The sequence below is a fragment of the Mobula birostris genome, chromosome 24, assembly GCF_030028105.1.
Source record: "Mobula birostris isolate sMobBir1 chromosome 24, sMobBir1.hap1, whole genome shotgun sequence".
In the NCBI taxonomy this organism is placed as follows: Eukaryota; Metazoa; Chordata; class Chondrichthyes; order Myliobatiformes; family Myliobatidae; genus Mobula; species Mobula birostris.
Genome location: NC_092393.1, coordinates 19,953,166 through 19,978,285, shown reverse-complemented (window position 1 = coordinate 19,978,285; position 25,120 = coordinate 19,953,166). Strand labels below are relative to the sequence as shown.

General features: G+C 41.9%; 1 protein-coding gene across 2 annotated transcripts in view; it reads left to right on the top strand.

The window, feature by feature from the left end:
* The window catches only part of myocd (myocardin), a 712,380-nt gene that overhangs the window by 464,253 nt on the left and 223,007 nt on the right, over positions 1 to 25,120 (top strand). For both annotated transcript variants that reach the window (XM_072242485.1, XM_072242488.1), the window contains one exon: positions 18,278 to 18,523. In XM_072242485.1, the coding sequence (XP_072098586.1) occupies positions 18,451 to 18,523 (73 nt within the window). In that variant the 5' untranslated portion in view covers positions 18,278 to 18,450. The remainder of the gene's footprint in view (positions 1 to 18,277; positions 18,524 to 25,120) is intronic.

Here is a 25,120-nt window from a genome sequence, read left to right as displayed (position 1 = left end):
CCTAAGTCCAGGCAACATCCTGGTAAATCTTTTCTGCACTCTTTCTAGTTTGATAATGTCTTTCCTGTTACAGGCTGACCAAAGTAGTACACAGTACTCAAAATGCAGCCTCATCAATGTCTTAATATAACTGCAACATAACTTCCGAACTCCTATACTCAATGCCCTGACTGATGAAGGCCTTTTTCACCATCCTGCCTACCTGAGACACCACTTTCATCAGACTATGCATTTGTACTCCTAGGTCCCTCTGTTCCATTACAGACTCTCTATTCACTATGCAAGTCCTACCCTGGTTTGATCTCCCAAAGTGTAAACCTCATATATATCTGGATTGAAAGCCATTTGCCAGTTGTCAACCCACATTACATGGGACTGGCACTGCGAGGGATTGCTGGTAGCAACCAAAAAAAACAAAACTAAATTACTGTATTAATCACTCTTTTTCTTGGATATGATCACTGCAGTCAATAGCCTGTGACTTCCCTTTCTGGGTTGAGCTTTTGAACCATCTGTATGTTCTGGCATTTTTGCAGTGTGAACTGAAGTCTCAAAAGTGCAGAATGGTTGTGGTGTGGCTGAATCGAGGTGGCAGGGACCAAGCTCGAGAGCGAGGAATAAGCCAATGGGGCGATTTGATGCAGCAGAAGCGAGGCGGGGTGAGCAGAGGCGGGGCAGAGTCAAGGTGGCAAGGCCCAGCCCGGGGCCCTAGAGCGAGGAAAGACCCAAGAGTTGAGCAATTTAAGTGCTGGGTGACATTGGAAAGGGCAGATAGGGGCCAAATTGGGGCAGCAGGGCCAGGACCTGAAAGCATGTCGAAGCAGCAGGGCCCGGGTTCAGGAGCGAGGAGCCAACTGAGGATTGAGTGATTTAAGTGCTGGGCTTGATTGAGAAGGCCAGAGGCGAGGGACTATCCAGTTCAGATCACTGCTCCTGAGGCTGTTACCTGCATCTAATGGGCTCCTGAATCGGCTGCAATGATGGCTGGATTTGTGGCCATGTTATCAGTTTTGTGAGCTTCAGTTCTGAAAGTTACTTGCTGACTTCGCACATTGGGTGTTTGATGGTCTTTTTTTTAATGGGTTCTATTGAGTTTCTTTGTTTTGTGTCTGCCTGTAAGGAAACAATTCTCAAGTTTGTATATAGTATACATACTTTGATGAAAGATGTACTTTGAACTGATCAAGATCTCCCTACAATTTTCAAATTTTCTACACTATCTGAAACATCACCTGTTTCATTATCAGCTGCAAACTCGCTTTATCCATTCATATCCAGAACGTTTACATAAATTACAAATAATAAAGGTTCCGGCAAAGAGGCCTGTGGCACACCACCAGACAAGGGCCAGTCTGAGAAACAATCCTCGATCATGATCTTCTTCTTCCTATTACTGAGCCAATTATCAGTACAATCCACTCTCTCCTCCTGGATCCCATCTATCGAACAATTAATGCTCTGGTTGGCATGCAATGCCAGTGCTTCATTTTGCCCAAATTTGACACTATATGGTGTTTTTGCATTTCTCATGACAGCCATTCTTCTGAGTCCTCTCTAAAAAAAGCTTTGCTAATTTGAATGCCAAATTAGGGGCAGTTTTTACTGTGGATCCTTCCCTCTGAAGAGAGACTTCCCAAATTTATGTCACATGTGGCCCTTCCAGCAACAGAGGGGAAAAAAAACATTCATCACGTTAATGGAAGCTAATTTTGAACGCAGATGAATGGACAGTATGAAACCTACTACATCATCCAGTAATTGAAGGATTAGAATTCCATAATTCCCCAAACCTAACGGTGTATTTTCCTAACACTTATTAAATCAGAACATTTCAAAGCAAACCTTAGAATGAGACATTCCGAAACGTTTCCCTCCTCTGATCTGCTAAGCCTCATATCTACAATCTTAGCAACACGTTTGTAACCACTAAAATATTTTAGATCAAGCAGTTCAAAATGATGGTCGTATACATAAGAATTGTTTGAGAAAATAACTTGTTGTGCTTGATATTGAATTGAGAAGGAATATCAATCATTAACTGAGATTTGCACCTTCTGGCCTCTAATGTGTTCAGCAGTTTTACATTATCAAGCTGCATTACTGCATGGTATAGAAACTGTACCACGGCGGGCAGTAGGTCTCTGCAACGGGTAAGCAAAACCGCACAATGCATCAGCGGCCCCAACCGCCTACCCACCAACTGTGTTCCCTGTAAGCTGTGCGCGTGTGCGCGCGCACACACGTTTTTCAACCAACACACAAAGGAAAATAATGTGGGCACAAAGGGTTAGTTACCTAAAATAATGTAGTAATTAATAATCATACTTATTGAAAATAATCTTTTAGCTAGATGTTTCTGTTAACTAGTTAGTCAGTTTTTCAAATACCACAATGCATGTCACTATTTTATGTCACCTCACCTTTCCTGTTCCGGTTTGTACAGCTGCATCACGGCGGCAGCCATCTTTGGCGGACAGTGTTCATATCGTAAAGTTTACAAAGATCTGTTTCAAATCCTGTAGATGGCTTACTAAGTTTTCATTGAAAAAGATCAGTCAAATGATCCTGTGGCTAATTACTGTCACAAGAAATTGATGAACATCACATACAAAGTAGCCTTACAGGTTTTAAGTGACATCTTTGATGAACGGGCTGCACTGTGCAAGATTCTGCAAAACAGTGGCCTGACACCGATTGATTCACTTCATTTTGCGTAAGACAAAATTAACAAGATAAGAAAGCAGTATCTGGGAGACAATGTTTCGTGGAGTGACAAAGTTAAAGGTTTTGCTAAGCTAACAATGTGAAGAAAACGTCACAGTAGATACAAGTTCGCTGTTGACTTTTATAAATAGTCTTTGTGTTCATTTAGAAGAAAGGTTTCCTGAAGATGAGGTACAAGAATGGTCAGCTTTTGATTTCTTCGCAATTGCAGATCGTGACTTCACATTTGGCGATGAATGTGTTAATGCCTTATATCTAAAATATCATGATTTTCTACCTGAAAATACGGTAATAGTTGGACAGTTTAATGATTTCAAATTTTCCATGCAAGAAAAAATTAAATCCAAACTGATTTCAAACTTTGCTCAAATGGTGGCATTTGTACTTCAAATTGAACAGTTTTGCAACCTTGCACAGTTGATGGACATTGGGGGAACCTTTCTTGCATCTAGTGCGGACTGTGAGCGAGGTTTTAGCCTAATGAATCAACTCAAAAACAAGCTGAGAAACCATTTAGGTGAATGTCATTGGGATATGTTAATGAGAATCAACAGCTATCAATTGGATGGACATTTATTAGTCTAGATAGAGTTTACAAAGAATGGGGAAATACCAAAGACAGGAGAGAGAAAAAAACAACTGAGTGACTTAAATGTCTATGTTATTTTGTTGTTATCCTGTGCAGTTTTATGTCAAATATTTTGTAAACCTACATAAACTGTGCCATGTGTACATTCAGTGCGCACATACTTCTGTCACAGGGGAAAAACAAATTGTACAACGTAAGTTTTTTGCGCACACTGACTACTAAAAATTAGAGGGAACATTGCCCACCAACAAGGACATAGGTACAGAAATCTGCTGGAAAAGGGCCAGAAACACCATGAAGGATTTCACCCACCCTGCTCGTGGACTATTCATCTCACTCCCATTTGGGAGAAAGCTACTTAGTCTCGACGCCAGGACCACCAGATTCAAAATCAGTTACTTTCCCAAGCAGTAAGGCTGATCTACAGCTCACCCCTCCACACCCCAACCACCACTACTTTATCATTTCCTGTCAGAGGCACTTTATGTACAGACACTCCTCCGCCTAGTGTCACTTTATGAGCATTCAAACTGTGTCTATAAGCTATATTATGTATTTAACTTTATTATGTTCTTTTACCTTATTGTGTTTCTTTGTGCTGTATTGGATCTGCAGTAACATTTACTCTGTTCTCCTTTACACTTGTTTACTGGAGGTGAAATTGAACAATATCAAATCTTGAATTGCACATGTTTCCATGCATAAGTCCTGGCAATGCATGGACGATGCCAGGCAGGTAGCTGACAGTGTCTAGCACACATCCAAAGTTGCAAGCATTTGATCTTACAATGCAACTAGGAAGCATTGTGGATCTCAACAGGGCAAGCAGACCTTAAAGGGAGCAACAAGCGAGCGAGAACACTCTTCAAAGGGCAAATGCAACCTACATCATTGTTGAGGAATCTGCTACAGCAAACACTGGAAGATTCAGTTCCAGGGTAACAGTAACTCCACTTTCTCTTCATATTGTAGGTGAGGCCCACAGCTTTGGAGGGGAGAACTGATGCTCCAACCCACTCCATGTCCGCATATGCCTCCCTCCAGTCCAACTTAAGAGAAGTGGGTGTCAAATCCCACGTACGTCCCAACTCTCCACACGTTATCAGTTATCCACTGCTATCCACATCCTGCAATAGTACCAGCATGGTTTATTTAACAGTGCCAGCTAAAGTTTGAAAATCATTGAGTACTCCAGCCACCTAAAGCTATATCAGACCTGGGAATACAGGTTGAGCACCCCTTGTAGAAATTGCAAAATCTGAAATTCGAAATTATTTTGAGCACTGAGATGACGTAACAAATGGAAAATTCCACAAGGTGCTGGGAAGGTTTCCAGGTGATGCACAGGTCTCTGCAAACCACAAAACAGCTCTCAGAAGTGACATCACATATATAATGAATGCAAGTTAATGAAAAATAGCAAAACACTGCATCATGCAGTAAATGAAGATCGTGAATGTGTAGTGCATGAGTGGATTTGTCAGCGTCGGAGTGAGCATAAAACAAGCAAAGATCTATCACAACGAACTGAAGATTGAAAGTAATTGTGAATACTCAGCAGGCTGGTTGCAAAAGTTTAAGCAAAGGCACAGCATTAAATTTTTAAAGATTTGAGATGATTACTGACTGCTGATTACAAAGCAGCAGAGAAATTCATTGATGAGTTTGCTGATGAAAATCTAACATGCTGAACAGCTGCATCAGTACATTTCTGTGATGAACAAGTGTCCGACTAAGGCTGCTTACTGGTAGCACATTAATTCAGAGTTGGGAATGATGGTGATGCCAAACATCCACTGACTGTCCACCTGGTTGGCTGAGGAACTGATAACTTACCTTTCTGATGGTTCAATGTACACATTATTGTTTGATGCACAAAATTATTAAAAATATAATATAAAACAATCTCCCCCTCCTGTTGTAGTTGCTGTGGAATGGGCAGTGTTAGAAATTGATGGTGGATATGAAGTCAATTGCAGCGCTGGAACCCAGTAATAGTCATGGTCGGGGTTGGTCACTCAACTCTGTCAGCCTGTGAAGGACCTAGCTCCATCACGTTAGAATGTGCTTTGACTGCAGATTGTTCACCCTGAGCTTCACTCCAGCTGTACGTAAGCTGTATTTGTGATGTGAATGAATTTTGTGTTTAGCCTTGAGTCCCATCGCCAAGGTTTCTCATTATATAGATTCAAATGTTCCAATATCTGAAAAAATCTGAAATCCGAAACACTGCCAACCCCAAGCATTTTGGATAAGGAGTGCTCAAACTATATCACAATCTTTAAATGTTGCTGGCATTGCAGGTGCAAACAGCATGACTATTTTTTAAAGATTAGCTTTATTTCTCTCATTGAAATATCAAATCATACAGTGAAATATGCAATTTGGGTCTTCATTTGCGGCGTGTAGGGGACAGCATGCAAGTGGTGGCACACTTCCAGCACCAATATTGCATGCCTACAATTCACTAACCCTAACTCGTACGTCTCTGGAGTGTGGTGGGAAACTGGAGCACACAGAAGAAACCCCTGTGATCATAGAGAACATACAGACTCCTTACAGACATCAGGAGGAACTGAACCCTGATCAGTGATAACTGATGTTGTAAAGTGACCATGCCACCATTGTCTCCCACACCATCACCGACTTTATCCGCTCAGGGGATCTCCCATCCACTGCTACCAACCTTATAGTCCCCACACCTCGCACTTCCCGTTTCTACCTCCTGCCCAAGATCCACAAACCTACCTGTACTGGCAGACCTATTGCCTCAGCTTGCTCCTGCCCCACCGAACTCCTTTCTGCATCCCTCGACACGGTTTTATCACCCCTTGTTCAATCCCTTCCGACCTATGTTCGTGACACTTCTCACGCTCTTAAACTTTTCGGTGATTTTAAGTTCTCTGGCCTCCACCACTTTATTTTCACCATGGATGTCCAGTCCCTATATACTTCTATCCGCCATCAGGAAGGTCTCAAAGCTCTCTGCTTCTTTTTGGATTCCAGAACTAATCAGTTCCCCTCTACCACCACTCTGCTCCGTCTAGCGGAATTAGTCCTTACTCTTAATAATTTCTCCTTTGGCTCCTCCCACTTCCTCCAAACTAAAGGTGTAGCTATGGGCACCCGTATGGGTCCTAGCTATGCCTGCCTTTTTGTTGGCTTCGTGGAACAATCTATGTTCCGTGCCTATTCTGGTAACTGTCCCCCACTTTTCCTTCACTACATCGACGACTGCATTGGCGCTGCTTCCTGCACGCATGCTGAGCTCATTGACTTTATGAACTTTGCCTCCAACTTTCACCCTGCCCTCAAGTTTACCTGGTCCATTTCCGATACCTCTCCCCACTTTCTAGATCTTTCTGTCTCTGTCTCTGGAGACAGCTTATCCACTGATGTCTACTATAAGCCTACTGACTCTCACAGCTATCTGGACTATTCCTCTTCTCACCCTGTCTCTTGCAAAAATGCTATCCCCTTCTTGCAATTCCTCCGTCTCTGCCGCATCTGCTCTCAGGATGAGGCTTTTCATTCCAGGATGAGGGAGATGTCCTCCTTTTATAAAGAAAGGGGCTTCCCTTCCTCCACTATCAACTCTGCTGTCAGACGCATCTCCCCCATTTCACGCACATCTGCTCTCTCTCCATCCTCCCGCCACCCCACTAGGAATAGGGTTCTCCTGGTCCTCACCTACCAATCCACCAGCCTCCGGGTCCAACATATTATTCTCCGTAACTTCTGCCACCTCCAACGGGATCCCACCACTAAGCGCATCTTTCCCTCCCCCCCGCTCTCTGCTTTCCACAGGGATCGCTCCCTACACAACTCCCTTGTCCATTCGTCCCCCCCATCCCTCCCCACTGATCTCCCTCCTGGCACTTATCCGTGTAAGCGGAACAAGTGCTACACATGCCCTTACACTTCCTCCCTTACCACCATTCAGGGTCCCAGACAGTCCTTCCAGGTGAGGCAACACTTCACCTGTGAGTCAGCTGGGGTGATAAACTGCGTCCGGTGCTCCCGATGTGGCCTTCTATATATTGGCGAGACCCGACGCAGACTGAGAGACTGCTTTGCTGAACACCTACGCTCTGTCTGCCAGAGAAAGCAGGATCTCCCAGTGGCCACACATCTTAATTCCACATCCTATTTCCATTCTGACATGTCTATCCACGGCCTCCTCTACTGTAAAGATGAAGCCACACTCAGGTTGGAGGAACAACACCTTATATTCCGTTTGGGTAGCCTCCAACCTGATGGCATGAACATCCACTTCTCTAACTTCCGCTATTGCCCCACCTCCCCCTCATACCCCATCCGTTATTTATTTTTATACACACATTCTTTCTCCCTCTCCTTTTCTCCCTCTGTCCCTCCGACTATACCCCTTGCCCATCCTCTGCTTCCCTCCCCTTGTCTTTCTCCCCGGACCTCCTGTCCTATGATCCTCTCATATCCCCTTTGCCAATCACCTGTCCAGCTCTTGGCTCCATCTCTCCCCCTCCTGTCTTCTCCTATCATTTTGGATCTCCCCCTCCCCCTCCCACTTTCAAATTTCTTAATAACTCTTCCTTCAGTTAGTCCTGACGAAGGGTCTCGGCCTGAAACGTCGACTGTACCTCTTCCTAGAGATGCTGCCTGGTCTGCTGCGTTCACCAGCAACTTTGATGTGTGATGCCACCTTAATGTACGTATCCAAATAAAGAGCCAGTGGATCACATCACATATGCCTTGCATGCATGAACCTTGTTCCCTTGTGACAATATCACAGCGCTGTTTTCATGTACAGTGAGTGCTTTTGATGTGTGTCTATCTTCATGTGTGCGCTTTCTAGCCGCAGTGTACAAATAATGGACATGCAAAGGAAATGCAGATGCTGGAAATCTGAAATAAAATGGATGTGCTGAAAACACTCAGCTGGTCAAACAGCATGTGTGTGGAAAGAGAAACAGCGTTAACATTTCAGGCTGGAGACATTTTGTCAGGCTATGAAAGAAATAAGTAATGATGATTTTGAGTTGCAGGAGAGGTGGATAGGATGAAGGGAATATCTGTGATAGGGTGCAGCCTAGTCACAAAGGTTAGTGTTAGTAGAGTGATGACACTCTTTTAGCATGGCTGTGAGGCATTTCCAGCTGTACTAACAGAGACAGTAAAACAGGCGAATGTCTTAGCAGTTCTGATACAGAGAAAACTAGTTACCTAAAATTAGAGAACAACATACCCAGTTGGAAGATCAGTTTTCCTCACATTTGTGATGGGCTTCATTGTAACATTGTCGGAGATCACAGCCACATCAGAATGGGCTAAACAATGAGACCAGTGAAAAGCCACCTGCTTGGTACTTATAGCTAACCCTTTGAATATGGGGCTGCTTGAGGGAGCTGTGATCTACAGATTTCTGAGGGCACTGTTGACTACTTGCTTGTGGCACACAGTCTTCCACAGGGTTTCTTGTTTCACTTCAGTCATGACAAAAGTTACTGAATGTTAAGCTAATTAGTAATAAAGCTGCTTTTGTCAGACTATGTTAAACTGGCCCAAGAATTCTAATGAAAACAAACTCAGAGCATTTAGCAAATACATTAGAACAGAGGCTTTTGAGCCTTTTGCTCTGATTGGCTGAGCAATGGGAAACCCAATGCTGTGAGCAGTTGTTGCATAAGGCAACAGCCACAATTCTGCTGTTCATTTTACAAAAGGCAACTGTATTTAAATAATTCTTCACATGTTTGACCTTTGAGTTATCTGTAGAGTTCATCACTAATTAACAAATGCATCTGATCTGATAGATCAAAGGCAGAAGTAGCTGGTAAAATGGTGCAAATAACTTCTTCAAAACTAACCTTCTGTTAGTCATAGCTAATTCCATCCTTTCATATATCTAGAATTAAAGCTGCAAATTCTGAAAATAAACAGCAGGTCAGTCAACAGCAAGAGAAAATTATTGCAATGCGCCACATCTGAGGTGCATCATACTTATCGTCCGGCATCAAACTTGAATCCCCAAATTAAAATGCCAGTATTCAAATCCAGATTAAATAGCAGTCGGCAGAAATTATAGAATTTTCAACATACTTCAGGAGACCACTTAGCTGATTGAATCCATGCTATCTCCTTTTGGAGAAAACCATACAATGTCATTTCTCCATGCCCTCTCATAGCCCTGCAAATTATTTTGTCCTGATGGCCATTAAAATTTTCTTCTAAAACATTGCTTTTGCACGACTTTACAAGTGGTAAGTTAAAAAGCACAACTTTCTGTATAGAGGGTTTTAGTTAGTTCACGGCCTCCAATATTGATTGTTCTGACGCTTCTTGTCTTCAAACCATCTGCGAATTGGGACAATAGCTCTTTTGCACACCTCACCCATCTCTCAATCTAACCTGAAAGGGCAAAGGAGAACAACCATTGCTGTGAGAATTTTAAGTTCAATCATTCAGTCTTGTTTCGAGCTACTCATTACATGACATAGACACAAGCAATAACAATCTTATGTTTTTAGAAGTTGCAATACTGCCCGGCACAGTGCCAACTGATGGCCTTGGCATTGATGCTGATGTGGTGTTCTTCTTGGATAGGCTGTGGTTTCCTTTCTTTCATCCCCATGTGATGTCCTTAAACTGCAGTAACATCTTCTTCTTCTTCGAGTGCCTTGCGCATTACATGCTTGGGTGATCATGGCTTTCCACATCGAACGATCCCATGCAGCGTCCATGATATCTCGCACACTTAGATCTTTTAGTTCTTTCACAGTGTCCATATATTTTCTTCTTTGCCTTCCTCTTTCGCATTTCCCAGGCATACGCCCTTGTAATGTAAGGCATTCTATTTCTCCCTTTCTGATGACATGGCCCAGGAATTTAAGTTTCCTCTCATTTAATATTCTCATTAAAGATCTGTTTGTATGGGCACGTTGGAGTACACTCTCATTAGTTACCCAATTTCTATATGAAATTTTCAGCATTCTTCTAAGAAACCACATTTCTGTTGCTTCTAAGTTTCTTTGGAGTTTTGGTGTTATAGTCCATGTTTTGGAAGCATACAGCAAGATTGACCAGATGTACCATTTTAGTAACCTAAGCCTTGTTGTCATAGAAATGTGACTGTTGGTAAAAATAGTTTTCATTTTTTGGAAGTTGGTTTTGGCAATGGCAATTCTTCTTTTTATTTCTACTTTACTTCCAGCATCTTGTGATATAAGGCTACCAAGGTAACTAAAGCTGGTCTTTTGTTTAATCTCTTGGTTACCGATGTACAATTGGCAGTTGGGAGTATCCTGCTGTTTTGATATTACCATACATTTTGTTTTTTTACAGTTGATGGTTAGACCAAAATCTGCACTTTTTTTTACTACTTTGTCTAGGAGGATTTGTAGGTCTTCTGCAGCACTTGCTATTAGGGTGATATCGTCTGCATATCTTATATTGTTGATGTTAACACCTCCAATTTTGATCCCATCTAGGTTTTCTATCTCTCTGAGAAACATTTCACTATAGATATTAAATAATTCCGGTGAGGCAATGCATCCCTGTCTAACTCCTCTTTGAATTTTAATCCAACCGCTTATGTTGTCATCAATTTTTATTGCCGCCGTTTGGTTCCAATATAAATTTTGAAGCATTTGTTGGTCCCTTCCGTCAATGTTTAGTTTAGCAAGAATTTGAAATAATTTTTCATGTTGTTCTTTGTCGAATGCTTTAGTGAAATTAATAAAACATAAAAAGACATCATTCTGATATTTAATTGCCCTTTCTGAAAGCATTCGTAGTATGAAAATTGTGTTCCTAGTTCCTCTATCCTAGTCAGAGTCATACTTTATTGATCCCGGGGGAAATTGGTTTTCATTACAGTTGCACCATAAATAATTAAATAGTAATAAGACCATAAATAGTTGCATAGTAATATGTAAATTATACCAGGAAATAAGTCCAGGACCAGCCTATTGGCTCAGGGTGTCTGACCCTCCAAGGGAGGAGTTGTAAAGTTTGATGGCCACAGGCAGGAATGACTTCCTATGATGCTCTGTGTTGCATCTTGGTGGAATGAGTCTCTGGCTGAATGTACTCCTGTGCCCAACCAGTACATTATGTAGTGGATGGGAGACATTGTCCAAGATGGCATGCAACTTGGACAGCATCCTCAATAAACCCATAACATAAGAACATAATAAATGTTGACTATTTCACTTTGCTCTGTTACATGTTGAGCATCCCTTATCCGAAATGCTGGGGCTGGAAGTGTTTTGGACATTGGAATATTTTACTCTTGGGATGAGACCCAAGGCTAAACACAAAATCTATTCACATTACAAATACAGCTGGACTGAAGCTCAGAGTGAACAGTCCGCAGTGGAAGCACAGTCTAATGTGATGGAGCTAGGTCCTCCAGACGGTGGGAGCTGAATGACCACCCCAGACCATATCTATTACCAGGTTCCAGCGCTGCAATTAGCTTCATATCTGTCATCGATTTCTAACAGCTACTCATTCCACAGCAATCGCGATGGGGGGGGGGGGGGGATTGGTAGTTTCATATAATATTTTTAATCATTTTGTGTATGAAACAATTAGCTTCAATTTTCAGCTTGGCATGATATATCTTTGCTTGTTTTACGATCAGCGTACTGTTTAAACGGCATATGGTCACTCAGATGCTGGTGAATTTGTTCTTTCAAACACGATGAAGATCTTTATTTTTCACTTTAAGCAGTGTTTTTCTATTTCTCATTAACTTCTATTCATTACATTGGTGAGGTCTCTTCTCAGAACTGTTTGTGGTGCAGAGAGACCTGCGCATCGCCTGGGAGCCTTCCGGGAGCCTTCCAGGCGCCTTGTGGAATTTTCCATTTGTGCTGTCATGTCAGTGCTCAAAATAACTTTGGATTTCAGAGGTTTTCGGATTTTGGAATTTCAGATAAGGGGTACTGAGCCTGTATTAAATCTTGTGACTTTATGGAGCAACTTCGCAATGCTTTTCATCAAATGTTTAAAAAAAACTGTTCCATGTACAGCATTAATTATTACACATCAAAATCTTGCACAAAAGAATTGAAGTGAAAATTTGCAAACATGAGGAAATCTGCAGATGCTGGAATTTCAAGCAACACACATAAAAGTTGCTGCCTTGCCTGCTGCGTTCACCAGCAACTTTTATGTGTGAAGTGAAAATTTGGATATCTTTATGAATTTAGTGGTAAATGATGAAAGAGTGTAAAATCTCTCAACAGGAAAGCAGAAGCTGAGAACTTAAACCAAAGGCCCAACAGAAACAAACAATGGGCTCCACAGGGCTGCCTGGGTTTCATCTCCTAAGATACAGAGGAAGGTTGAACAAGTTAGGTCTTTATTCTTTGGAGTGTAGAAGGTTGAGAGGGGACTTGATAGAGGTGTTTAAAATTATGAGGGGGATTGATAGATTTGACGTGGATAGGCCTTTTCCATTGAGAGTGGGGGAGATTCAAACAAGAGGACATGAGTTGAGAGTGAAAGGGCAAAAGTTTAGGGGTAACATGAGGGGGAACTTCAGAGAGTGGTGGCTGTGTGGAACGAGCTTCCAGCAGAAGTGGTTGAGGCAGGTTCGATGTTGTCGTTTAAAGTTAAATTGGATAGATATATGGACAGGAAGGGAATGGAGGGTTATGGACCGAGTGCAGGTCGGTGGACTAGGTGAGAGTAGGAGTTCGGCACAGACCAGAAGGACCGAGATGGCCTGTTTCCGTGCTGTAATTGTTATATGGTTATATGGTTAAAACCAAGACTGCAGAATCATTTGTGATTTGGTTACTGTGCTTGTGAGACAGTAAATGTGTTCTGGTTACAGTACATTTTCAAGTTTGTACTGAATTCTACAATCTGATGACTGACCTTACTAAGGGCTGCTAACTGGATACAGTGTCCGTGAAACTAAGAGCAAACTCAGAGTATAGTGTCCGTTGCTGGTCAGAAACTGACTTCATCTGCAAGGCAGCATGTATATTCTGTCTGATTACAGTTTCAGAATCAACTAATGTTATCAGTGGCCTGCCGACCAACCTTCCCATATGAATAATTCTTAATTAGGTGATCTATGGTGGAGTAATTAGTGTGTCTTTAATTTACACGCAGTCAAGGAGTCCACACGGGAAACAGCCAAAAGGACAGCTAACGAAAAGATTTAGAGAAATCAATAAAAATAGATTAGTTTTTGCAAAATAATGGAAAAGATTAGTAGGGTAAAATACTAATGATGTGTTCTGTAGGCGAATGATGGATCTCTGAAAGTGCACAGAGAAGCAAATACAGTGGCGTTAATATTTATGGCAAGCTGGAGACTGTACAAGACCTGCTCTTTTAAGAGTCTGTAAATTAATATGTTGGCAGCAAATCTTGAAGTGAGGCACGTTCCTCTCCTCTTAAATGTGGTCAGGAATTTCAAATAAATGTAATCAAATTGTGTCGGAATTGTAAATTGACTCTGCGCACAATAACTGAGACTACAAACAAATTCAGAGAACTTTAACTTGAAGGAATGCCTCTCACTTATTTTTGAGCAAAAAATAAAATGTTCAGAATAGTTCTTTAAGTAACAGAAGTGGTCACAGCCTGAGGTTCTTGATAGAATAATTCCAGACAAGAATAAAATGCTTCCTTTTTATTTCACGTCAGTCTCTACAAGATATAATTGGACATTATTGAATAGCAAACTGCAGAAAATGTAGGCACCGGAATAAGCTGTAACTTTTGCTTCAGTCTTCAGCCAAACAAAAAGCAAGGCAGGGCAACCTGATCCTAAAACACTGTGAGAACTATTAAGTTTGGTCGACTTTTCTTACTCATGATCTGCTTAATTTTGAGCGGAGGTGTCAGCTCCTTGAGCTTTTAGTGTGGAGATTTATAAACAGAAAATGGACACCAAGAGCCAGAAATAGCAAAGCCCATTCTGTCATCGGAAGGCAGTGAGGCAGGATTTCCATAAACCTGCCTTTCCTTATCCTATTCCAAATCCCAGCCCAGAGATTACCAAGCTCCACGGTGTAATTTATAATGTGCAGATCTATTTTTTTTACCTTAATAACGCACACTACAAGATCAAGACACCTTTTAAGGTTTTCAAATAATTTTGTCAGCACACAAATAATAGAGAAAAAAACAACTACAGGACATATCTTGTTCTGCCTCTATTCAACCAACAGCCCAGTTCCTAATTTGACATAAGAACAAAACATGTTAGAAACGTTCAACATGTCAGACAGTTTCTGTGAAAGAGAAACAGGTCTAAGACTCCTTGTCAGAACCTGACAAACTGACTTTCTATAATCTGGGAGCATTTAGAATCCCAAATTTTATTATTATGCCATTTCTTTCATCTTATTGAATCAAATGTATTAAGAATAGGCAGAGTGGGTCTGGGCAGGGAGTTATATAAAGGCAATGTACGCTCAGGTGTATTTTATTAGCTACACCTGTACACCTGCTCGTTAGTGCAAATATCCAGTCAGCCAATCATGTGGCAGGAACTCGATCCATAATAGCAGGCAGACATGGTGAAGAGGTTCAATAGTTGTTCAGACCAAATATCAGAAAGAGGAGCAAATGATATCTGAGTGTCTTTGACCATGGAATGATTATTGGCGCCAGACGGTGTGGTTTGAATATCTCAGGAGCTGCTGACCGCCTGAGGTTTTCATGCACAACAGTGTCTGGAGCTTGCAGAGAAGGGTGTGAGCAGCAGTTCTGTGGGCAAAAATGCCCTGGTAATGAGAGAGGTCAGAGAATATGACCAAGCTGGTTCAAGCTGACAGAAAGGCAACAGTAACATAAATAACCACACATTACAACAGTGGTGTGCAGAAGAGCATCTCTGAACACACAACACATTCAACCTGGTAGTGGATGGACTACAGCAGCAGAAGACCATGAACATGATGCTGAGATTAATCCTAGGATGCACTGGGACACATCATCAGTGGTGTAACCTGGGCTCATTGGGTGTCTCCTTCTTTTAACATCAAACACTCTTGCCCGGGTGACCCAGCCAGGATTGATCAGGCCCTGACTTGTGTCACAGCAGTATTGGTCACTCCTCTTGATCCATGGCCATCCAGAGGTGCGCTCAGAAGCCTCTTTGACAGTCCTGATGGCTTTACTCTTTTACAGCTCCGGTAATGCCAAGGAGAGAGCAGGTTTTGCAGAGCAAGCAGCCAGCAAAACTTCTATACCCCACCTCTATAGGCTCACATCATGTCCTCCATCCTTGGGTCAAGATGACAGGAGGGCGGCAGTCTTCCCAAGGTGCTGTTAGTTCTACCATGACCGCCAGCTTTGGAGTTTCAGACAGATTGACCATGTCAGGCCTCAGTGATGCTGATGATGATGATAAGAAGAAGTTAGAGAACTTTAGTTGCTTGCCAAGATTGACTTCCAGTTGCCAGTCAGATGCAATGGCGAGCAAGGCTGCTGGTGATCTGGGCTGAGGCTGTGATTGGTCTCCATCTTTAACAAAGGTGATGGTCTTTCTGGGTTGGCAGAGGTGTTTACTGTTGCTAATGACCAGGGAAATATTTTCTTCTACTGCCTTCAGCAGCTGGTCATGGCACCAGCAGTAGCGGCCTTCTCCCAGGGCTTCTGGGCAGCTGCTGAGAATCCTGGAGAGTTCCTCTGCCAGGGCAGAGAGAACATGATGGGGCCTCATTTTTGCCCCAACCAAAAGTTCTCTGGACAAGGCAAGATGTCATACACAACCTGGATCATGAACTTGATGTGTTGGGGTTCTGCCTGCCAGGTGTTGGATCAGGAGTTCTGCTTCAGCACACCCTCGCACCTTGTCCATGCTCCCAGTGCCCTATTCCTACCATCCTAGTTGTACACACTTCTTCGACAGCTGCTCGCACCTCTACTTGAGTCAGTTTGTGTCTGTCCCTGCCCTGTGCCCCGTCGAAGCGAGTTAAAAGGAAGCTACTCAGCCCTGCCTGATCAGTCCCTACCAGATCCTTTTGCCTCAGGTGTGACTCAGCCATCTCCACTGCATCCTGGGCCTTCCACTTCCCACCTACCTAGACCTCAATGCTTGCTGTCGAGACTTTGGGGTGACTGGAATCTCTATGCAACAGCAGTTCTCCTGTATGGGAATCCATATACCCCTCAGTCAGGCTTCTGAAGAGAAACTGCAGTTTATTCATCTTCCCGTACACAGCAGTGCTGCTCAGGCTATGTAGGAGGTCCAGCCATCTTCAAAGGTAGCCATTAATCTTTTCTTCAAGAGCCTCAACTGTTGACATGGGTCCCTCAAACACCAGCGTGGGCCAAAGGATTCGAAGGAGGATGCTATGCTGGTAGATCCAGGCCTTGAACTTGCCAGATAGGCCTGACTTGTCTAAACTGGTGAGTCAGACTTCTAACATCTTGGTGGTCTTCTGGATAGCAGCCACATCTCTTAGGCTGCTGTCAAAGATCTTCCCCAGGCTCTTGACTGGATTCTCAGAGATGGATGGTAGCAATACCGTCCACGGAGAAATCGAAACTGTCCATGAATCCTTAACACCAGAGATCAGGATTTCTCTGGTTTAAAAGTCACCCTTGTCCATGAAATGAGCCTGTCTAGCTGCTGGAAGATCCATCTACTGCCCGGGACCAATGTAGTTGTTACCATGAGGTCATCCATGGAGCCACTGATTGGGAGCTGCCACACAGGTGTCTTAGTCAGAGGGCCTCTACACTCCGATAATAAGAGGCCGCTCCAGGAGCACTGAACACAGTATATGACCCCAACTGACCTCTTGTATATCAATGAGACCCAATGTAGATTGGGAGACCGCTTTGCTGAGCATCTACGCTCCATCCGCCAGAACAAGCAGGATCTCCCAGTGGCCACCCATTTTAATTCCACTTCCCATTCCCATTCCGATATGTCTATCCATGGCCTCCTCCACTGACGGAATAAGGCCACACCTAGACTGAAGGAGCAACAGCTTATATTCCGTTTGGGTAGCCTCCAACCTGAAGGCATAAACATCAATTTCTCTAATTTCCAGAACTGCTTCAACACTCCCCCCACCCCTCACTATTTCCCATCCTCTTGCCCTTCTCTCATGTTACTTCCTTGTCGCCCATCACATCCCTCTGGTGCTCCTCCCTCCCTCCCCCTCCACTTTTTCTTTCTTCCATGGCCTTCTGTCTCTTCCACCAATCAACTTCCTAGCACTTTGCTTCATTCCTCCCCCCCAAGTTTCATCTACCGCCTGGTGTTTCTCTCTCCCTCCCCCCCCCCCCACCTTTCAAATCCTTCAGCTTTTTTTCTTCAGTGCTGCCTGAAATGTCAGCTGTGCTTTTTTCCATAGATGCTGAGTTCCTCCAGCATTCTGTGTGTGTTGCTCAGGTCCTGTCTCTCTCTCTCTCTCTCTCCTACATTCTCAATGCCATTTTGCCCTGCGCAGTCTCATACTTCTGAGGGTGTTACAAAGCTCGGCAAGTGTTGGCTTCTCTTCATCCACCGCACCCCCCCCCCCACAACCACAGAATGCAGAAATGCACCCAGTGGCCACTTTATTTAGTACCTCCTGCACCTCCTACTTCTGTCAATTAGACTGGTGTCTGTGCTGCTATCAGTAGGGAAGCTTCATCTTCTGTATGTAATGTGCAAGGAACTGTTCTCCACATGTCAATTTTTTGGAAGAAATTGCTTGTTTTATTGGGAAAATTTGGTTTGGTTTCTGTAATAAATTCTCAATTTTTTGCTTTTTCACCAAATAGTTTATTTCTTGATGATAAATGAGAGCAAATTGACTTTATTTTTGACTGCTTACTGAAGCCAAGACATAAACACTCCAATCCTAACCCTCTTCACCCTCCAGCTTGAGGATAACATAGTATTATGAATAGATACTCTCCTACATTAACTAAGAATAGAAAATAAATTATTCTTAAAGTTAAGACAAGCCACAGAAACACTGAGCTGCCCAATAACTCATATATTTTATTTTGCAGGTTGGCTTAATTTTAATGAATTTTGTTGAACCGAAATATTCAAAGTGGAGCAATCAACGGAAGCAACTCCCACTCCAAGCAAGTTGAATGGAGTGACGAAAAATGGGGGCTCGGACCAGAATTCTGATCCAGTTCATGGGACGGCAGAAGATTGCAATCACAAAAGTGACTGCATGACCTCGGAAATGAAAGATCTGCCCGTGCAGACAGATCAGCCACTACCACCTCTCACTGAGCGGAAGAATGGTAGGATGTGTTTGATTATATAGGAAAAGCTATAAGTGATGTGCTTCATAATAATTGTCAACCAATTAGATAATTGATTTGGAATAGGTCTGAGGTTCTGTTAGTACAGTACCCAAGAAACGAGAGTGTTTACAGAGATATTTTCCCTTCAAAAGTTTCAATGGAATGGAAAGATTATTTGCACTATACTTCAAAACACCTAGTACAGATACATAAGATAATTTCTAAAACAATATTTTCAGTAGAAATGTGGACCACCAATCCAGCAGTTTTATTGGAAACAGGAACTTTCCAATTTCTGGATTATTTATAGTTCAGAGCAGTACTCTTGTTGACACAGTTTTTTTTTGACTGGTTATTTTTATTTTCTTTCATCGCCAAAAGCATAGGGACCCAGTATTCTTCAGGCAGTTTTACAAAGTTAAAAACCTTTAATTCTCCTGTTTGAGCATATAACTGATAGTAACATGTAATACAAGTTGGATCTAAATTACTGAAGTGATTAGAAAATCTTGTAAGTCAGTGGTGTTTTATTCAGTTTAGTATATTTGTGTTTACGATTCTGGTAGTTACTTTTGACCTTTCATCAACAATTATTTTATGGAAATAAATCGGGCAATGTGTAGCTCAGGTAGTTGATGGTTGGGTTGAGTTGCTCTTTGATCTTGGCAATCCATTTGCAAATGTTTCATCACCAAGCAAGGAGACATCGTTAGTGCGCTGTTGATTGTGGTGTTTGCTCCGAATACTTGACTTCTGTACTTATCAATCAGCTGATTGGTCATCATTTTGGAAATTAATTTATCTTTTAATTGGTATTTTACTTCTGATGTTTAATCAGTGCTGTAAAGGATGTAGATTTTCGGTACTTGGAGATTTTACCTGATGTTTTGTTGGATTTCTTTGAGGAAAACATCTCCTTCTTGCTGACAGTCAACACCAGTGCATCTCAAAGATGCGTGCTTAGCCCACTGCTCTACTCTCTCTACACCTACGATTGTGTGGTGAGGATAAGCACAAGCACCATCTCATTGCTACCATCAGAGAGGAGGAAGAGTAGCTGAAGATGCACACTCATTGTTTTAAGAACAGCTTTTTCCCCTCAACCAGCTGATTTCTGAATGGACATTGTAACCATGAACACTACCTCATCATTTTTGCACTACCTGTTTAATTTTTAAATCTATATGTTCTTATTATAATAATATATAGTATATTTATATATAGCACAGTACTGCTGCTGTGAAACAAAACAATTCACGGCATAAGTCAGTCATAATAAACCTGATTTTGATTCTGATTCTGTGGAAGTAACAAACAGGACAAGTAAAGAACTGTCAGTAGTTGTTGTTGACACAGAGTGTAGGAATAAGTGTAACTTTCTAGTGAGTATAAGAAGAGAAAAGATGACACATGAGGGTAAGCTAGCCAATAATATAATTAGGATATAAAATATTAGAGTGTGTGGTCATGCACTTTGGTAGAAGGAATAAAGACATAGACTATTTTCTAAATGGGGAAAAAGTTCAGAAATCAAAGATTCAAGGGACATTGGAGTCATCATGCTGCAAGATTAACTTGCAGTTTGAGTCAGTGGTAAGGAAGGCAAACACAATGTCAGCATTTATTTTGAGATGACTAGACTATAAAAGTAAGGATGTAACACTGAGGCTTTATAAGGTGTTGGTCAGACTGCACTTGGAGTAATGTGAGCAGCTTTGGGCCCCTTATCTAAGAAGACATGTGCTAGCATGGGAGCAGGTTGAGAGGAGGTTTACGGGAATGTTCATGGTAATGAAAACGTTAATTTATGAGGAGCATTTGATGGCTATGGCCCTGTACTTGCTGGAATTTAGAAGAATGAGGATGATCTAATTGAAGACTACTTGTTACTGAAAAGTTTGGACAGGATGGACATGGAGACCATGTTCCCAGTAGTGTGATGGTCTATAACCAGAGGGCGTAGTCCTGGAATGGTGTATCGCTTTAGAACAGAAATGAGAAGGAAGGAGGGGTGTGGAGGCCAAGTCATTGGGTATATTTGAAGTAAATGTTGATAGATTCTTCATTAATTAGGATGTCAAAGATTACAGGGATAAGGCAGGGGAAAGTGGTTGAGAGGGAACAATAAATCAGCCAAGATCAAATGTTGGGGCAGACACACTGGGACAAATGGCCTATTTCTGCTCCTATGCCTTATGGTCTTATTATCGTCAGATTCAGCTCTGAACTTTAACCCTTTGCTTCCAGAAACTTCGCTTGTATGATGATAATGCATCTTTGCCCATCTCTGCAGATTGGTATATGAGACTAATTTGGTACGCATGTATTGCTGAAGCAATGTCCTGCAAGTAAGTAGCAAAGAAATACATTTTATGTATGGGAATCATGTTGCATACAGCAAGAAAGTACATGAGCAGGTAATTTGTTTTGGTTCTGTTAGAAGAGGATGAAGTTGCATATTTATGTTAGTAGACCAAATAATTTTTTTCTGAATAAGTCCACCTGTGATGTCTTGTATCTGTAACATCTCTTATATAGGACAGTATTTTTTTATCAGTGCATCACTAAAATGTTAGCTGGATTGTATTTTCACATGCTTGGAGTGGGATTTGAATTCAGAAACTTCCAGCTCCTTGACGTGAATGCCACCCTTGAGATTGCACATTCTACTCTAATGAAGAGTCATTGATCTTCACTGAACAGGAGGCTGTTTGGTAAAGAGGCTTTGGAACTCATCCAGAAATGTATCAGAGGACATTTATCCAACATAAATGCCTTGTGCCTATTTGAACTTATTCAGCGTGGACATGGGTTGATTGTAAAGCAAGAAGAAACTGGATCAAAATAAAATTTAATATATGCAGCCTGACACTAAAGAATTGGGCCCTATCCAATTCCACATGACACCGAAATCAAAAATACCTAAGATGTTGATTGCCTGTCATCCAGCTTACAATAGATAAGTTTAGCTGCTTTAAAAGTAAATAACATTCATTGGAAACAGGAAAGCATTTTAGATTTTGCACAGAATCCTGCAGCTCATCAGATTAAAGACTCACTGGAAATATCTCTGAGGTTGTAATTATGGCCACGGAGAAAACCAATAAACTGTAGATACTGGAAATATGAAATAAATAGAGTTCTGGAAATATTCAGCAGGTCAGGCAGCATCTGTGCAACAGAAATAAATTTCACAACATATAAGTCAGTGATAATAAACCTAACTATAATTCTGAGTAAAAAGTTACGGGTCCGAGACCATTCATAAGAATACCCAATGTATAAATGTCATAAAAATGCTTCTCTCTATCAATGTCTTAGCTGAACTGGGTAGTTGCTATTCATTTACCCAACTTGTAATGGATTGCATTGTTATCCTTCAGAATTTTCATTATACACAAAGAAGAAACATTGATTGTAGTTAACTGAGTCCTGCAGTGCCCATTTAAACATGTGGGAAGTAATGACTCCTCGGAAGAAGGTTACTTAGACTTCTTTTTTATTATTTACTTAAGGTAGCTTTGATTGCTTCAATTGGTTTTTAGTGTTTTTAGATTTTGAAATGTAAAACTAAATATTTGAAGCGATATTTGCATATCAGGATATTTATAACAAAGCCATTCAAAAACTGAACTGCGCAGATATCTCAGACAGATGGTGATCTTGGGGGGGTGGGGAGTGAGGCCTCTTCAGCTGTCAAAGACATTCTACCCCATTGCTACGCTCAGCCACACCAAAGTGCTGGGGGCCAAGCTACCCGCTGCAGATTGTGCCAGAGGTCACACTGGAACAAACAGCCTGGCACAGGGAGTTCACAATTCCGAGCCAATTGATGAACAGCCCCTTTAGGTAGGTCAAATATTTTTCTGTTCTTCTTCACCCACCGCACAACTCTTATCCTGACTTCCTTCTGAACTCATTTGTTGACTATCAGCCTTGTAGAGTTTCCACATGCTTAACTGTTGATCTTTGTGCCAATGCACATCAAAGGCTCTAAATGATCTAGTTAACAAGGTTCCAACAAGCTGGATTTAAAAAGTAAGCTTCAAATCCAAAGATTCAGAGCTTAAGATAAGACAGGTTTTACTTAACTATCAGAGTCCGAGCCCTAAGATATCCTCTATGCCTTTCCTCTCCAACGTGTGTGTCCAAATGTCGTTTAATTGCTGTTATTGTACTGCCTCAGCCACTTCCTCTAGCATTACGTTTATGGCTAGCAAGCTGCACTGGGTTAACTTTTAACTTTTTCAATGTTATTCAATCAGAAATCATTTATTTTCCGGAGTGAAATTCAGTAATGATGATTTTGTGTCACTTTAGAAATCTATCTGCACACTGTAGGCCAACAGTTACTGTTGTGCCCATCATGGAGTTACCACCTGGGTGTATAAGATGGTGGCATTTCCAGTATCACACTGATTTTGGAGCAAAGTGGGGGATCCTAGACCATGCTGTAGAGGTAATATCCATCACTGGGCACTCCAGGAACACCTCAGTTCCTCTGTTTATTCTGATGAAATGGAAATCCTGAGATATAAATCCCATATTTACTTTTAACCATTTTGTGCCCTTCCTACAATGCACTGACTATCCACTGGTCACCCATTTGCTTGGTTCTGTGCCATACGGAACATGCACTAGAAGCTTTGATCTCCAAACCCAACTGCATTAATCACCTCTGCCTCGAGCCTCAGTAAAAATCCTGGATTTCCCACTGTGATCCTTGCTGATCTCAGCGCAGTTATTTCTCCCCTCACTGATCTAGTCAAGGCACAGACTTTGGTCCCTCTCCTATCTACATATGGTACAGACTCTGATCCTTCTCCGCTTTCGTCCACCCAAAATACAGGCTCTGAAACTCTCCTCTTGACTTAAGACATTGACTGTGAACCTTTTTTGTCTCCATTCACTGTGCCCCACGTCTCTAAGGGTCTAACCCAACTTCTCCTCCCTTGAACCTAACCTTGACCCTGAAATTTGAAGTTGTGATGTTCAAGAGTCAATGGCATCCTCAGTAACTCCCATTCTCTGTATCCCTTTGAGTGCTTGAGAATTCCTCAGCTATCAAACTTTCACATGATCTCCCTTTACCTTCAGCACGGAATAGGCCCTTCCATCCCTCCGAGCTGCGCTGCAAAGCAACCCTGCCCCTGTGTAATCCTAGCCTAATCACAGGATGATTTACAATGACCAATTAACCTCCCAACCAGTATGGCTTTGCAATGTGGGAGGAGACCGGAACACCCGGAGGAGACCCACGCATCACGTGGAGAACGTGCAAACTACTTACAGACAGCAGTGAGAATTGAACCCAGATGGCTGATACTGTAAAGCCATGTGCTACCCACTATGGTACTGTGCCACCCCATATATAAGCTTTGAATGAGCTTCGTCGAATCAAGAAAGACTTCACCCATATTTCGTTTTGCACTCAGAATGGAAATGTGTAACAGAAGCATGAAAAAGGTTTCAGAACATAATGTACAAGTACTGGTGAAATATCAGAGATAGCTCTTGCTGTCAACATGTAGTTCCAGAATCTGAATGCTGGTCTACAATGGAGAGGTGTCTATAATTGCCTAAAGTGCCGATAGCTTTTCCGTCTCAATACAAAATAGTATTAAAACAGTTGTAATGCAGGGCAGTCAGAGCTCACGCAGACTGAAGAAGTCACCCCTGAACAGTTAGTGTTTCACTTCACTTCACAAGTTAATCAGATGTGTTCAAAAGCCACTTAAACTGAGGAGTAATAATCAAAGGAATTCCAGATATTCACTGCTGGGAATATTTTTAGAATATCAAGATTTACTTGTTGTTAGAGATACATTATGGCCAAGTAATAACATAAGTTAATTTTCCATGACAAATCATAGAAATCCAAAGAGTGTCTGTAACAATAGCCTTAATTATTTATACTCCATTTATCTTATAAGCTTAATCTCCAAGGTATTAAGCTGTCTATTCCATGATATACTTGAAGATATATCATGAATATATCTTAATATAAAATTAATCTGTTTTAAAATTGCTGTGATTGGTATCATTCTGCATTGTTCTGTTGAATATTGTAAGTAGTTTGTGCCCCCTTCTTTTGATTCAGAATCACATGGATTCAAACCCTACTTCAGCAATGAGCTGAAATCTTGACTGACATCTTCATTGTCCTGGATGATATATCAAACTGTGGTTACACTTAGCTGCTCAGATAGCCAGTTGATGGTGCTGTTTGGAAAATCAGAGAAATTTACTTGCTATGTTGTCTAGGTAATATAATGCAATTAGTAATAAAAATCAACAAGCCATTTGTCCTACCTGCTGTTTCTGAGAATTCATTGGTCAGGGAAAGTGAGTAGGTGATAGAGACAAACTATAGGCAAGTAGTCACACCGCAGCCTCAGGAGACTGATAAGTGGGTAACAGTCAGGAGAGGGAAGGACAAGAGTCAGATACTAGAGAGTACCCCTGTGGCTGTCCCCCTTAACAATAAGTTCTCCTGTTTGAGCAATGTTGCGGGGGGACGGCCTACTTGGGGAAAGCAACAGTGGTCGCGTCTCTGGCACAGTCTGGCCCTGTGGCTCAGAAGGGTAAGGAAAG